This window comes from Phoxinus phoxinus, assembly GCF_949152265.1.
Source record: "Phoxinus phoxinus genome assembly, chromosome: 3".
Lineage (NCBI taxonomy): Eukaryota > Metazoa > Chordata > Actinopteri > Cypriniformes > Leuciscidae > Phoxinus > Phoxinus phoxinus.
In genome coordinates, this window is record NC_136878.1 from 31,345,061 (window position 1) to 31,362,284 (window position 17,224).

Below are 17,224 nucleotides of genomic sequence, written 5' to 3' on the forward strand. Positions count from 1 at the left end.
CATTGGGGTCATCAGATGGGCACCCTGCTTCATCAACGTTTCATTGAGTGAGGCCCACAACGTCTCCAGAAAGCTCAACGGTGTACCCAGCCTCCCAGGTACACCCCCCTCTATGCCATACCCTCCTTATCCCTGATGGGCTCTGCATGGCAGGGGCGTCCTTCTCCCTGAGTCGGGCCTAAATATATAAATGAACTAAATTAATAACTTTTTTACAACAATAATGAACCAAGTAACCAACCATAACTTACTTAAGCTAGACTATGACGCATTTTTTTCTAGATCTGCTGTACATCAGAAACAAACCTTGTTGCATTATTTTCCTGTTATCACTGTAAAGCTGCTTTGAAACAATCTGTATTGTAAAAAGCGCTATGTAAATAAAGGTGACTTGACTTGAATATAATTTGATAAATAAATAAAAAAAATTGGTGAATTACAGTAATCTTTTTTATAAAAATAATTGTTTACTGTACATGCACGGAGGTATTGGTACAATTTCACCTGTAATAAGTCAGTCTTACCAATAGGAGCCTACTTCAAGGTTTGGAACATGAAAAAACCTTTTAGGTGAATTACAGTAATTTTTTATAAAAAAATGTTTAAAAAAATTGTACTGTGCATACAGGGAGCTATTGCCACATTTTCACCAGTAGTAAGTCAGTGTTGGCCCGTACTACAACCTTTGAAACATGAAAAAACCCTTTTGTTATATTACAGTAATTTTTCCTAAAAATAATTGTTTACTATAAATACATGAAGGGAGGTATTGGGAAAAAGTCACCTGTAGTAAGTCAGTCTTACCAATACAATTAAGCTTTGGATTTTGAACATGTTTTTAAATGTTAAAAATAATTTTAATTAATACAAATTATAAGTTTTAACCACTTGGTGGAATTGGTAGACGTTCCCTTAGGTATCAAGCGCTGTGGTAGCGCCTCAAAGCATTTTCGAGTATAAATAATATAATACACGTAGAATTACACATTTACACGTTAATACATGTTATGAATTAATATTTCATGTCGATATACAATGATATACAATGTTAAAACTAATCGAGGAGTTGATATATTTTTAAGACTGCCGACCCGATTTTTAAAACTAACTTTACCATGCTCCGAGAGCCCTCTAGTGGTCGATATCATTTCCGTTGTGTTGTGGCTTTATTTTGTTGTGTTGTGGCTTGTTTCCGTTGTGTTGTGTTTTTTAGATTTCTTTGTGTTGTGCACTACTGGGCCACCGTACTAGGCATATGTTTTCCTTGATTGGTTTTCCCTGAAGAGATATACATTCTTGTTGAAAACAAAAGTAAAAGAATGGCGCATGATCATTGCGTTTTACCGTGAAATGAGAGTTCTGTGTCTTTACTGAATTCAAACCATTCATGATTTAATTGGCCGCAACCCACGCGCAATTAATTGGAATGTTATTTTTGTACTACTTGGACCGCCTGATTAGATATACACAGACCACAGATATAGTCGCAATCCACGCATCACTATTGTCAATATAGCGTTATGTCAAAATACTCATTTGTAAAATCATTGTAATCCTGATAGTATTTCCATTTTCGTTTTTTGATGTAACTGTAACAAATTATAGATTTGTATATCCTGATTACGTCCGTTACATGTATTCCGTTACTCCCTAACACTGATTATAATCTAAATATGAATGGAAATGTGCAGCTCAGTCTGAATTGGGGTGTTGTGTGTCCTCATTTCCCAGTGGAACCATCACCTCAGACTTGCAGCAATGTACTGTGTCTTGTGAGAGACCAAGGACAGGACTTCTGTAGCCAGAGTGAGGGATCAGATACCTCCAGCTGCCTAGACAGTGATGTTACAGTGGACTATATCGAAGATGATTCATCATCACCAGAGCATTGGACTCTATGTGCCACTCAAGATTTCTCTTGTTCCTAGAGCACTAGAGATGTTTCTGTGGATTGTCAAATATCTGATAAGTTCATTCAGTTGACATTTGACACTTAAATATTGGGTTATTTTTTTGGAAATTAGTTATCTTATGTTTGTTTTTTTTCATAATTTGGGCTGTATGCTATCTGTGATAATACATGCTTTGGTGGAAGTGATGTCATCACCTTAGTAGTCAATTACAAAATGTATAGATATCTGGTATATGTTAAAAGTGTTGCAATTTTCCTTATGAATTTGCAGCTGCTATTTAAAATTTACAGTGAATGTCCTGCCAGAATTAAAAAATTGTATGCTAATTACATTTGTTTTGTTATGTGAAGTAAGCAGTGTTATACAAGTATGCAATTAAAATTTGTAATATCAGATCTACAATATTTTCATTTATTCAATTTATGACACAATGTAGATGCTCCTTTGATTTAAACAGATGTCTCCTGAAAATGGTTCTTTGTTAGCACACAATACAACCGTTTTGGGGGAAAATAATTGTTTGCCTTTATTTATTTTTTAGTGCATCAGTTGCGATTAATTCAAAATCAAAGCAAATAAATAACTCAAGCACGTGAAATTGCATCATTAAATGATGTTTTACTGACAAGGTTCGGGAGAAGCACGTTCAGATAATTAGCCTAATTGTCATGGAAGGAGCTCATCCAGTCAACTCAATTGACATCAGGAGGTATATATATTAGGGGTGTAACGATACACCAATGCCACGGTTCGGTTCATATCACGGTTTTGGAGCCTCGGTTCGGTTCGGTTTGCTGTGGGGGCAAGGTTCCTGGCAGGGCACCAGCAAGAATAAAGAACACTATTCACTTTTAACTTAATATCAATACCAATAATTTAACTCATTAACTATTTTTTTACTGTATTATTTATTAATCTTTGTTAATCTTAGTTAATAAAAATACAGCTGTTCATCCTTTGTTTATTCATGTAACTTCACAGTGCATTAGGCTAACTAATGTTAACAACTTTTGATTTTAATAAGGCTACTAGTAAATGGTGAAATTAACATTAACAAAGATTAATAAATGCTAGAAGTGCGGTTTATTAATAGTTAATGTTAACTAAATGTAGTTAACTAGAGTTTAATATATTGAACTTTATTGTAAAGTATTACCGATTCAGACGTCTGGTGAGTTGTAGGATAGATCAGTTGTTTTAACCATTCATTAAATGGAATCGGTAAGGAGTCATTAGTGCGCGAATCGGAGGTGTCATTAGCGGACGTGTACGCATTGTGCGATTATCCCGTCAGTTTAGGACATTGCACAAGATTTGTGTCAACACTGTAAACATTTAATCACTGGATAGGTTTTTAGTTTTTTTTAGCACAATACACACCGGTAATTCAGGAAAAAAAAAAATCCCAATGCTCCACGTGAAGCTTCGGTCTTCGGCCTTTTACCATCGTGTCAATTCAAGATTTTGATTAATATGCGCGAGGGAGGGAGTGCAAGACAGTTAAGACGGTGAGAGTGCGCGCGCGCGGCCAGGCTCTCTCTCTCTGCTTGTTCTTTCAGTAACATGCGACCTGTCACAAGTGCAGCAGTCATCTACATCACTCACTGATCAAATAAGGCTGTGGCGGGATAAAACTTCACTTTGGCGGCCGCCAAAAAACGTTATATGTAGCGGACGGTGTTGATTTTGTGGCGCACCGCCCACGAATTAGTCTATGTGTGGGAAACACTGCAGTCTAACTGCCAAGCGTGATCGATCACCAAATATAACGTGACATGCACTTGGAAATCAAAAGTTAGTGTATATTTAGTAAAAATACAGCTTTCATTAGTTGTTACAAGTGTAGGCTACTAATGACTATTTAATCAAATATCAAAAAATTTTGTGACATAAGGTGAAGTGAGAGCTGGGCGGGGAAGTAGGGGGCGGGGCACTTTCGGTTCGAACCGTAGGTGGTGTATCGCGGTTTTTCGGTTCGGTTTGAATGTCGTTACACCCCTAATATATACAGACCTGCTATCGCACATCCCTTGCCACAAACTGCTAACTTTTGGTAGTTATGATATCCCACAGTGGAAGAAGCGAATAACATTCGCCTATGCTGCTCTCAGCTGATCAAAACAAGAAAACACGGAGCACTTGCTGCGTTGAACAAGAAAACGCGGAGCACAAGCTGCTAGATGCAGACGAGTCAATAACTGGCAGGCAACTCTCAGCCCAGTGCATTCTCGCTTAGCGCTGTTCGCACACCACCACACAAGCCATATTTGACTGTGTGGGAGCAATACACAAAATTGTATGCTTTTGACATATCAAGTGAAGTGACATGAAGGCACACACACACACACACACTTCAAACCAGTAAACACACACACACCTGAAGCAGTGAGCAGCCATTTACTGTGGCACCGGGGAGCAATTGGGGGTTAGGTTAAGGGACTTGCTTAAGTCGTTTCCTGCCTGTATTAAGAATCAAACTAGCAATCCATCTCGAACTCTTGAACCATTTGGCCACAACTCCCCTAATGTGGAAATACGGAAGAAATGAATGCTCACAGAATTGTATGTGTACCGCCGCCTTCCGCCTCAACCCTTTCCGCATATACTGTAATCCTTTAGAAATAGACATCCACAAAATGATCTCATTCAAGAGGAAGTGGAAGCCGAAGTGGGCTTCCTCACCATGAAACCAATGGAGCTAACTGGGAAAGCATGAAGAAGGGAAACTCCTGTCAAACTCATCCACCAGTTTTATACCCGCAGTCCCCACGATCAGAACTACCGTCCTGCCATGGCAATGCAGGGTCAAAAACGTGAGGTGCAGACACTCAATTCTATTCTCTAAAGAAAAGAATCAAGCGAGAGAAGAGCTTCCTCACCACAACTCGTCACAGCGCATGCATAAAAGGCTCCCTTAAGAGCTGACTTTTACTCTTACATTGGCAGGCGATATCTTCACATACACATTGAACTAGCAGATCCTGAAGACAAAAAAGCTGATGACGTCCAAGGTACCCTTTTATATTCACGGGTGGTCCATGTGATGTCATAGGGCTGCCATCTGCCAATCAATTGGCGTGTTTCCACACATGCTTCATGTCTGGGGGAGTTCCCATTGTGTCAACGTCATGACACAGCATTGAGTTCTCTCGAAAGGGAACCTGGCTGGCTACATCAGAAATGGCAGAATAGAGACTCGTGTTGCGTTTTCATTGAATTATTCAGTCCAGTGTGTTTCGTTTTAAAACACGAGCTCTGTCATATTCTGTCATTGTTTCTGAGGTGCGCAAGCCTCACGAACGCCAACACATCCCACCGATGTATGGCCAGATGATACGCAAACTAAGTTTTTCGGCTGGATGAAGCAAACCATTAAGAATGCGTGAGTCTGTTACATTGATGCGCATACATGGGGTTCTGTTTGGTATTGCAACTTGACTTAAGTACTTTGTACTTTCTGTGTAACAGTACTTTGCTGTTGCACTGTACACATACTATACACTGAATTCTGAAAAGTTTTTTTAAATGGTGCTTTGGTGTGCATGCATTTATGAATTATATGGGCTTCTTATATTGTTATTTAGTGTCCTTTTGGATTCTTCAAGTGTCCTTTTTTTGAAAGATTTACCTTGAAAAAAGCTTGCAGAAAATACAGTTTTGTAAGAATCACATTTTTTTTTACTTTTTTTTTTTACTTTTCTGGATATAACAAATGAAGACAAAATGACCATGTTAAACAAAATAAATGATGTAGGCTTAATTTCATGATAATAGTGCGACTAATCGCACATAAGGGTGCGACGAATTGCGATTAAAAAAAATTTGATATTGACAGCCCTATTTTTTATTCTATCTTTATTTGTTTCTATGTATTATTCTTAGGGGAGGCTGGTGAAACTCTGATGAATGATGCCAATTCAGTAGCTGAGGAGCCAAGCTCACATTCTTTCCATGACCACAGCTATTCAGTGAGTCGTTTTCTTTTAAACCAAAGTCTGTCATATGAATTTTGCTTTGTAATCCAAAACTGATCTACATTTTTATTTCATGGACTCTTTCAGATTACTGTAAATGGAAATCCAAGTCAGAGTACAATTGGAGATTCATATAATGTTTGCTCTGCTAAAGCCATGTCAGCAGGAAAGAGGGTATTGAAAGGTTGTCAAGACAGTTATGGGGCTGATGTTAGTTATGATGATGACTCTGTCATGGCTAAGAAACGGATCAAAAGAACAGCATACAACAATCAAATACAAAATGATTTTTTGGAGTACTTGCTCAACTTTGATCTGAAACATGTTTTTGAAATTGTAAAAGATGTTGATCACCCCTCACTTCAACTGAATGAAGATGCAAGCAAAGATGAACAGTCAGCTCTTGATGTTTACCAAAAGGTTCATTCTGAAACAGTGTTTATGTCTGACGCCAACAATGAAAGCAGTCAAGAATGTAGCATTTCTTTACTGTCCCCTCATTTAAATGAACTAATTGACTCATGTTTACAAGGTAAGTTCAAGGAGGACGTTAATGTACATTCATCTGGAGCAATGGTGGAATCACCATTACAGAGTGAGGAACTGTTTGACGCGAGCAGCTCTGCTTCACTGCCTCTGCTTATGGCCAAAATCCATAATCAAGGATTAACCTGCAGTCCAGAGTTTTCAGAAATAAATGAGCCATTAGAGGAATTTGACACAACCAAAAAACCACTGGCAGACACTGAAACATCAAAAGAACCATTTGTGCAATCAACCAGCCCTGCCATTGAGCCCATGTATGTGGATAATACATCAGGCTGGTTAAAAAACTATATAAACACACCACATAATGACTTGACGCAAATCAGCCTTCAAGAACTGCATTCTCCTAATAGACTGTTCCTAGAGAATCCTCTAAATCAGGATGAAGAAACAGATGTGGTCACTGTTCAAAACCAGCAGGGGGTGGTAGAGATAACAGGGACAGCGCTTTGCACTAGCCAGACTCAAATGAGTAAGAGCTACACTGAAAATCCTGGCATGGAATGTGAAAAGCTGGAAGGTGACACATTGATTTTAAATGCGATAGATCTCATCGATGGACCTACAGCAGAACCAGTGATTGACGTTCCTGAAGTTCATGCCAATGCATGTGTTGTTTCACCAATTTTTACCTGTGCCAGAGTAGATGTTGAACATCCTGAAAGTTCTCACAGGGCTGATTTTATTGTTGAGGGTGATCCGTTTAAAAATTCAGTTGATTCTGACTGCACTGTTGTGGAATGGTCCAACGCTACTGACATTCAGGATGTGGCCGTCACATCAATTCAGCCTAAAGTCTCTGGTTGTGAAGAGAGGCATACTGAAAAGGAAGCAGAGAACATGGAGGGTACACCAGACACAGTGGTCTCAGTGAGTGTTTTAAGTCCGCTTCTTCCTGAAAATTTGTGCGCACATCCATCACTGGATAACACTGAAGAAAAAGCTCAATTAAAACAGGATCCACACATAGCTCTGGAAATCAAAGGGCTTTTCAACGCAGCTGAACTAACAAGTCAGAAAAAGATGTCCAAATGTCAGAAAAAGCAGTTTAGAAAAAAAAAATTGCAACGAAAAAATGACCCAAATGGATTGAATACAGGTAATTCCAGTTAATCATAAGTATTATCATCACAATTTAGAGCATGTTACTTTATATATTGTCATTTCTCAACAGTATCAAAGAAGGTCGTGCAGATTTCCCTGAAATCTCTCCACAAGACAAATGGTTTAGGAGAGACTCAGCTTCACCGGGCATGCATAAGTGGAGACCTGCAACTGGTCAAACGCTTGATAGAAGCTGGGATAAATGTTAATGTAACAGATAATGCAGGTGGGAAAATCATTGCCTTGTTATGTCTTCATTATTACCTTTGATCTATTTAATGCTTACACAATGTCTTGGGTGAACAGGATGGACCGCCCTTCATGAGGCCTCAGCTAGAGGTTTTGTAGCTGTGGCGGAGCAGCTCTTGGAAGCAGGTGCCGATGTCACCAGCAGGGGGCTAAATGGATGTAACCCACTGCATGATGCCGTTCAATCAGGCACATACGAGGTTGCTTCTATATTTCTGTAATGATCCGTCACAATTTAAAAAGTCAGAATGCTTCACTTTTTCTAGTGTGGTAGTTAAAGGGTAGTTCCCCCAAAAGCTTTAATTCTGTCATCATTTACTCACTTTCATGCTGTTACGCATGTTTCCATACAGTGATCGTTGGCTGTTGAGCTATATAAAAGTAACCCATGCATCTCATGCGCTAGATTCTTCTGAAGCCAATATGACTACCTGTGTTATAGCCAGAATTATGTAATTGCAACTGAACCTCTACTATTCCAGTTTTTATCTCTACAGTTTTCAACCTGATCTCTGGTTAACCACCACCATTTCACCACCTCATTCACACCATCAGTGTGTACTAAAATGTGAATGTATTTTCAAAAGCAGTTAATGTTCTGATCTTGATGTTTTATGCATAGATCGTGATGCTTCTCCTTCAGTTTGGCTCGAGCCCTCATGACAAGAATATGCTGGGAGAGAGTGCAGTAGACCTCGCAGCACATGAAAGCGTCAAAGAGCTGCTTTTGACATTTAAAGGGCCTTTTCGTAAACCTGCCCGGACAACTGGCACTTCAAAACAAGGACCTCAGCCTTTGGCTGTAGAGCACATGCAGCCAGGTGAAAGTCTCTTCATAGAAGAAGCAGTCGAGCAACAGGAGAAGACATCAGCTTGTAAGCGTTCCCTTTTCTCATTAGATTTTAGAGCGGTTTTTCATTGCTAGGATGTGTACTGTACTAGACTAACTGAGACTTGTGACAGCACTTGTATAATGTTGCCAACTCTTGTTGGTCTGATCGCTTCTATTGTTCTCCTCATTTGTAAGTCGCTTTGGATAAAAGCGTCTGCTAAATTATTAAATGTAAAGATACTGAGAAAGAGCAAAAATGGCTTATTTCTTAAAGAGAAGTCACAGATTCTGTCATCTTTAGTGAAACAAAAAGGTTTTTTGGTGTGTGTTTTGGGGTTCATGGATATGTTTAATACATGTGTATTAAGTTAATTTATTTACCGTTATCCTCAACAGATCCGTGTTTACAGTCAGCAGGACCAAAGATTGATTTTAGTGGCAATAGGAAGTTGACCTGCCTTATAAGAGATGGAATCATTCGACATGGGGATGATAATTTAGAAATGACACTTAAGGTACAGTACTTAATAAATCATTTGTGCTGTTCAAGATGTTTAATTAGACCATTTCAAAGTTAGTTTGGTGACTTTTATAGGATTTTTAAAGCTCTGATTGAAATGTAGGGTTGTAGCCACAAGGCCTCTCTTTTGGAAAATGGATCTATTAGAGATGCCAGTGGGAGAGTCTTCCTTCTTCCAGAACAATGGGTTGAATCAGTTCCGGAGAGTCAATCCATAGTTCCTGTTACCTCAGATTTTGCCTGGAAAAAGGTAGGCCTACAAGACAGTCGTTTGAAGTGTTAGGCTAATATCTGCAATTAGATTTCTGATGCATGCATGGCTAAAATTGTAAAACAATCATAAGACAATAAAACTGTCTAATGTGAATACTCTCACTTATGTGAGCTCAGTACTTTTATGGTTATTAGTGACCTTGAAACCACATCCGGTTTTTTTACCAGTTTTTTGTCTTATCTTGACAGGTTATGTATCAATCGAAGTCACTGTGGAATTACATTTCAAGTGATTTGAATAGGGAGAAAACACCCAAGAGATCAGTAGAGCCCCAGTGTTGCAACGCCAGTACACCAGAACCTGCTGTAAAAGGTTTGTCAGCTAAGTCACTCGTGGACCAGCCTCGCTACCCCTAGTTCCCTAACCACATGACAGACTCTTATAAGAAAATAATTTAAGATCAGATTTTCAGTTTCATACATCCCTATCTTATTTAAATCAGATATCTATTACAAGATGATTACAAAAACATATACAAGCATGATCTGTGGCATGCTGTCAGTTACCACATAAACTCCCCCAGTTCTTCAAAACAATTGTTGACAGAAATCTCCATACTATGGAAGCATACAGTACAATGTATCCTTTTGTATGTAAAAAAAAAAATATATATATGTTACGTGCTAGGGTAAAATTGGGATGTTTTATGTGTATATGTGTGTGTGTGGGGGGGGGGGGGTGGTTTCAGGCTTTCGAGGGGTGCACATGTGTACGCAAAGCCTACAAAATATCAATTGACACTAAAATATAACGAGTTGAGAAAGCCCTCTGCAATGAACTCCTGAATGCTGATCAAAATCATTCTATACCCTTACGGAAAATAAGTTTATTCAAGTGTTCTACTAGTATACTTCTTTTAAACTAAAATAAGAAAGTATACTTTCAGTCTACATTTTATATACTTCTCAAAAATATACTTTTATGTACTTCTCAGAAATATATTTAAAATTACACTTAAGTGAACTTGACTTATACTGAGAGAAAAGTCCATGTATATTTGGCATGTACTTGTACTCAATTTTTTGATTGAGATATACTTAAAAATATAATTTAAGTATTCAAAGTATACTTGGCTTAACTCTCTTGATCGAGTATTAAATATAATTTTTTTACGTAGTTTTTCACATACAGTATTATGCAACTTACATTGTTTGAAAATATTTATTAGAATATTGATACAAAACAGACATGTTTCTAATTCTGCGTATCTGAATTTTTGTGTAGGCTAGTCCACTGGTAGTGTACATTGGAATTTAGTTTAATTCTACTTTACTCTTTCCCCACCACTGACTGAATTTTCCAGCTATCCGTGTTTTCACCGTTATACGGTAGGGGGCGCTATGACATCTTCTAGTACAGAATCTCCGGATCAAAACACAGGAGAAGAAGAAGCTGAAACAAGTGATAGAAGATTGCTCACGCAAATGTAAAAAAAACCGTGATCATCAAACATTAAACAGCGTGTAAATCAAAACTGCTTAATGTTACCAAATGAAATGAAGCGTAACACATGAAGAGAAAACGACTGTGAAGCTTTGGATGAGTTGGACTCGATCTACTCCATCTGTGTTTTGATCATCATTCTTAATCTGATCAAGGCTAGTCTTTGACAAACATGTGAATTTCTCAACTTTTTTGTTTAAAATGTTGTCTTTCTTTATGAAACTTACCGGCATTCAAGTGTTTATAAAAACAGGATGCATGAAGCTAATAAAATGTTTTTAAAATTAAAGGTAGGGTAGGTAGGATTTATATAAAAACTTTTTACCAAATTTGATTAAACTTTCTATATATATCAATGCATAATTAAAATGTAAGTACTCTGATAAAAAGAGTATAAAAATCGAGTGACTCTAGACCGTTTAATCTTCATTAAACACAGCTCATTATTTCCATTCGGGACGAATCACAGGATTGGCTTGCGCGACTGTCACTCTCCGTCGCCATGACTACCGCCGCTATTACTGGCTCTGCCCACGTGCGCGCAGTCGCGCACCCGTTTTTAGGTGGGAGTGAATGGAATTAATGAGCTGTGTTTATTGAAGATTAAATACACTAGAGCCACTCGGTTTTTTATACTCTCTATTTCAGAGTACTTGCATTTTAATTATGCATTGGTATATAAAGACAGTTTAAACAAATTTGAATAAAAGTTTTTTTTAGACAATTCTGACCTACCCTACCTTTAAGGTACAGTTAAAGGTATTTTTTCAAGTTTAAAAAATAACATTTGAACACACACATATATATATATATATATATATATATATATATATATATATATATATATATATATATATATATATATATATAGTATACTGCACGTGTAAAACTAAGATATAGGCCTAAGTAGTAAACTATACGTATGTATGTTCACTTAAAGTTTAACTTTGGTTCTGCTGTGATCTTGTTTGGAACTATTTTCAATGCTGAAACAACAAAACCAGTCAATTAAAGGTAGGGTAGGTCAGAATTGTCTATAAAAACTTTTATTCAAATTTGTTTAAACTGTCATTATATAACAATACATAATTAAAATGCAAGTACTCTGAAATAGAGAGTATAAAAAAACTGAGTGACTCTAGTGTATTTAATCTTCAATAAACACAGCTCATTAATTCCATTCACTCCCACCTAAAAACGGGTGCGCGCACGTGGGCAGAGCCAGTAATAGCAGCGGTAGTCATGGCGACGGAGAGTGACAGTCGCGCAAGCCAATCACTTGTTTCGTCCCGGTAGGAATTAATGAGCTGTGTTTTTTGAAGATTAAATACACTATAGTCACTCAATTTTTATACTCTCTTTTTCAAAGTACTTACATTTTAATTATGTATTGGTATATAAAGACAGTTTAAGCCAATTTGAAAAAAAGTTATTTAGACAATTCTTACCTACACAACCTTTAAGTGCCTAAATATAGTGACTTAATATTAACTACTTGTTTAATGAACTGTTGTATCAATCAGTGTCACATTTTCAGTCATGATGGTAGGCCTATTCGAAGACAGCACTCTTGGTTGTGTGATGTAACTTATCTAACTGTATCACATGTTATCACATTTATAAATATAAAACTCCACATTTACAATTGTTACCGCAGTATGTTAACTGGGTTTCTGTGTCTGTGCTGTGGGCATTTGTTTTCTTGATAGGCTGCGCGAGCCTCAACAGCGCAACCTTGTTGTCCGTAGCCTACATACATTATATGTTGTCCACTATCAGTCGCCACTTGTAATAAAATCAGTCATTCTCGCATTTTGTGAGATTTTGTATTATTTTTTGGTATTGATGTTTCAATCAGGTTACTTGTCCGGTCAGGCAAGAAAAAAATAGTTCACCTCCCCTGCTCCCATCAAAAAATTAACTTGTCCTGGACAAGCGTTAAAGGGATAGTTCACTTTAAAATTAAAATTCTGTCATCATTTACTCACCCTCAAGTTGTTTCAAACCTGTATTAATTTATTTCTTCTGCTGAACACAAAGAAAGATATTTTGAAGAATGTCAGTAACCAAACAGTAGTCTGTACCTTGACTTCCATAGTATTTTTTTTTTCCTATGGAAGTCAATGGGTACAGACTACTGTTTGGTTACTGACATTCTTCAAAATATCTTCCTTTGTGTTCAGCAGAAGAAATAAATTAATACAGGTTTGAAACAACTTGAGGGTGAGTAAATGATGACAGAATTTTAATTTTAAAGTGAACTATCCCTTTAATGTCTAGCCCTAAGCATAGTGCTGGGGTTCAGCCCAGGGCGATCCCGGCTCAATTTATCCCCTGGTTACGTGGTAACAACATGCCATAAATGTTTTCTAAACTTAAAATAACTTTAGAAATATGAATGTAATTTATGTAGTTAATACTATTTTGTTCAATAAGTCATTCGTTTATTCATTTTGTTCTACAGAACCATCCAGAAATGACGTAGGCCTATTCATGAACATCAGGTCGATTCATTTGGTCAGCGATGAGGAGTTTTTTCCAAGCCATATTACGAACAGATACTGGGACTTATTCGCACAGAGTGAGGAGTGGACTTGATACTCAGTTGCTTGTGTAGCGCAAGCGAGCATCAAGAGAAGACCGTTCTGTTGTAGAATGTTTGTTTCAAACGTTTATAGTGTAAAAGTGTTCTTTTTTCAATGCTGAATATGTGTGTGAAACGTCTTTGTACACCGATCAGTTTCAATTATAAGTTGATGATCTTGATATTAAAATAAAAATACACACACCCTTTCCTTTTTATGTATAAAACTAACTGGTATGGATCCGCGCCTTTATAGGCGGGGTTCGATTAGGTAAAGTTGAGTTTGTTTATGTGTGTGCGATGCTTGGAAATGCTGTGTAGTTAACTTTTAAGACAAAGCCCCAGTATGAGTGGGCGGACTGGACTTTACTGGCGTTCACGCCTCACACTCCCTCTCTTCAGTCACTGAAAGTAAGTCAGCGGCGCCTGAACTTACTCATCTTAAACGGAGTGACGGTACGAGTCACGCAATCTTAACAGCAGTCGTAAGTATCCTGAGCTCGATAGATTATTTTAAAGATAGATAAGATATTTAATTAATATTTCGATCGCTTTTAATTGTGTTTTAAACGCGCAAATGCGTTGTCTAGTTATTCAGTATTTTATTTGTATTCTATAGCCTATTAAGTAATTCAATTGTTTGAATACAGTTGCGATATAACAAGTCAGTTTTACTTGCGTTTCGGGCAGATTGATGGAAATGTGTAGTATGCTTTGTTTAATCTATGCGGCTCGTGCGCTTTATAGCTTTCCAAACAGCCTCAGTGCGGCAACTTTTGCAATATTAATTAATTTAGAAACCGCAAGGCTTTTGCATTTAGGCTATATGTAATGTTTTCTTTGTAATACAGGTTCATAGCCTATTGTAGTGTTTGATGGCAGTGTCGCAAAACAAAAGACCGGCAGTGTGCAAGGTAGGCAAATCCCCCTTCAGTTAGGCTAAATTATGTAATACAACTAGTAGGCTATGATACCTTTTCATGTCCGAAGATATGGCAGCTTTATTTCTAACACTTATTTATACTACTTTTCCAACAGAATGAAAAGAAGATGTGCTATCTTACACTGGTTAAGATGCAAGTTCTATGTGTTTGTTGTGTCACTGTTTGTTGTGCTGAAGCTGGTGTACAGAAATATTTCATTGGACGACAGTATCTACATTGAGCCCTATGGAGTTAAACAAAGATCACTCAAACCTCAGCCTCTAAATGGCATTAACTGCACAGCCATTTATGAACTGGAACCAGTTGAAATTGGCAAGTCGTTGGAGTTAAGACGCAAAAATATTGTGGAAGTTGATGATAATAGTATTGTTTCTTTCACTGCAGACTGCAAAAACTACATAGAAAAACGGGGCTATAATGAGATCTTTGTAACTGATGAGGAATGCAGCTTTCCGGTTGCATACTCTTTGGTGGTGCACAAGAACAGTGCAATGGTGGAAAGGATTCTTCGAGCCATTTACACACCTCAAAATATTTACTGCATTCATTATGACCAAAAGTCATCGAAAGATTTCATTGCAGCAATGAAGAACTTGGAGAAATGTTTTCCAAATGTCTTCATAGCATCTAAAATCGAGTCTGTTCACTATGCACACATTACAAGACTTAATGCAGATCTCAACTGCCTTTCAGACCTGCTGAATTCAGAGGTCAAATGGAAGTATGCTATCAATTTGTGTGGCCAAGACTTCCCGCTAAAGTCCAATTATGAGCTGGTGGCTGAGCTCAAGAAACTGAATGGTGCAAACATGCTCGAATCAAGCAGGCCCAGCGAACTGAAAAGGCAGCGATTTCAGTTTCAGTATGAATTGAAAGATGTATCATATGAATACCATACAATGCCTGTTAAAACCTCCAATGCTAAAGACCCACCACCGTATGACATTGAGATGTTTGTCGGGAGTGCCTACTTTGTGTTGACACGGGATTTTGTGACGTACATTATGAACAATCAACTGGCAAAGGATTTTCTGCAGTGGTCAGCTGACACATATTCTCCTGATGAGCACTTTTGGGCAACCATGGCTAGAGTACCTGGAGTTCCTGGGGAGTTACAAAGATCTGAGCCTGATGTGTCCGATATAAAGAGTAGGACACGTCTGGTTAAATGGAAATATCTTGAAATCCGTTTGTATCCACAGTGCACTGGCGCACACAGACGCAGTGTCTGCATCTATGGTGCAGCAGAGCTCCGGTGGCTTCTGGAGGACGGCCACTGGTTTGCAAACAAGTTTGATCCCAAAGTTGACCCTGTCATTATTAAATGTCTTGAAGAGAAACTTGAGGAGAAACAGCGTCAACAATGCCTGAAAAGAGTGTCTTAAAATGGGACCTTTCGTTTTGGACTGTATTTTTGGTTAAAAGATGTATGTTTGAAGCTGCACGTATGCTGTTCAAAGTAGGCCTACCAGCTGATTGAAAGGTTAGCTGGACTATCACCAAGCTATTCCCTTTTCAATTTTGAAACCATTCACTAGGTCAGTTTGAAAGTGCCTTTCAGCTTCATCTTTTTTTAATCCGTCCAAAATATTAATTCATAGGTGCTTGAGCTACGAAATATTTATATATTTTAATGTATTTATGGTAAATGGTAAATGTTTTTCTCTTTTTCATTATATTTTTTATTGAATCAGTCTATGTGGGAACTTTCGTAGGGCTTCAGCTGTGAGAGTTGTGTTTTTGTTTTGAGTAAAAAAACATTGAAAACTGAAAAATTATATTATGTGTAGTGCACTCATATTTACCAGTATTTCTTGATTTTTAGGTGCGTCATATTTGTTGTTGTTTTAATAGTCATTTTAAAACAATATCTGTACCAATACCAGGGAGGGTGAGGCTGTGTCATTTTTAAATTATTTATATAACATCTGATGGTCACTACATTCAAAATGTACTGTTTCAAATAAAGCTATTTAGCTATTGTAATTGAGTCACACCTGTACTTATACAGTATATGCCGTCTATAAGTGATAAGTGAAATATTAAGCAACAGTTTGTTCCGATGTTGATGTGCAAGTGATGTTGCATAAGTGATGATTGAAGCTAAATTTGGCATACCACACTACTCTTACTATTTCTGTCTTTGTATTTACATCCAGACATATTTTCATAGTGAAATATGAAATTTGCTCCTGTTGAGTTGCACTACTGCACACTGTAAAACAATTTTGTTGGTTTAACTTACAAAAGTAAGTTACCTGGTTGCCTTAAAACTTTGAGTTCATTGAAAATAAAAAAAGTTAATACAATGAAGGAGATTAGTTTAATAAATATAAACTCAAAATGTGATGTGATCTGAAGCACCATACATGATGAATGTTTGTTTTATGTCAACATCGATAGGAGCAGTGCTTCCAAATTTCATGAGTTATACAATGACAACAAAGATTCATCTTATCTTATACATCGCATATATAAACAGACCTTTCAAAAAGTGCATAGCTCAAAGTAACACAGATTTGGTTCCAAAGTGTACTAGTGCCTTAATGGTATTAGAACCTTTTTAAATGGTACTAACCCAGTGACAGCTTTTGTACCATTTTTTTAGAGAGTGTTGAATCCACAGTCTGTTGAGTCAAAGCTCATAGCAGTCTTTAAAGTGGAGATGCAAGACCAATAAGTAAGCTTTCATTTCTTGGCTCAACAAGTCAGTGGCTGGACAAAAGCACCTAAACTTTCACTGTAACAAGACACCCAAGTGTACACACTGAATGAATTCCCAAAAGCCACTTTTTTATAACTGATATGTCCCTTGAGACATTTTAAAAACAGCCATTTTTA

General features: G+C 37.4%; 2 protein-coding genes across 4 annotated transcripts in view; both read left to right on the plus strand.

The window, feature by feature from the left end:
- ankrd31 (ankyrin repeat domain 31) overlaps positions 1-13,650 on the plus strand; it is a 33,547-nt gene extending 19,897 nt beyond the window's left edge. For both annotated transcript variants that reach the window (XM_079606966.1, XM_079606967.1), the window contains 9 exons: positions 5,796-5,881; positions 5,975-7,532; positions 7,608-7,763; positions 7,844-7,986; positions 8,409-8,661; positions 9,015-9,133; positions 9,242-9,388; positions 9,601-9,724; positions 13,320-13,650. In XM_079606966.1, the coding sequence (XP_079463092.1) occupies positions 5,796-5,881; positions 5,975-7,532; positions 7,608-7,763; positions 7,844-7,986; positions 8,409-8,661; positions 9,015-9,133; positions 9,242-9,388; positions 9,601-9,724; positions 13,320-13,453 (2,720 nt within the window). In that variant the 3' untranslated portion in view covers positions 13,454-13,650. The remainder of the gene's footprint in view (positions 1-5,795; positions 5,882-5,974; positions 7,533-7,607; positions 7,764-7,843; positions 7,987-8,408; positions 8,662-9,014; positions 9,134-9,241; positions 9,389-9,600; positions 9,725-13,319) is intronic.
- Positions 13,651-13,795: 145 nt separating this feature from the next.
- gcnt4a (glucosaminyl (N-acetyl) transferase 4a) lies at positions 13,796-16,844 on the plus strand. Of its 2 annotated transcripts, XM_079606969.1 has the most exons (3): positions 13,840-13,924; positions 14,291-14,353; positions 14,478-16,844. In XM_079606969.1, the coding sequence occupies exon 3, from the start codon at positions 14,479-14,481 to the stop codon at positions 15,766-15,768; it is 1,290 nt and encodes a 429-aa protein (XP_079463095.1). In that variant the 5' UTR covers positions 13,840-13,924; positions 14,291-14,353; position 14,478; the 3' UTR covers positions 15,769-16,844. The 2 variants fall into 2 exon arrangements, with proteins under 2 accessions (XP_079463094.1, XP_079463095.1); XM_079606968.1 differs by having other exon boundaries at positions 13,796-14,353.
- The last annotated feature ends 380 nt before the right edge of the window (positions 16,845-17,224 follow it).

Bases quoted from the DNA above. Each gene is read 5' to 3' on its own strand.
- gcnt4a (XM_079606968.1), top strand. From the start codon at position 14,479: ATGAAAAGAAGATGTGCTATCTTACACTGGTTAAGATGCAAGTTCTAT.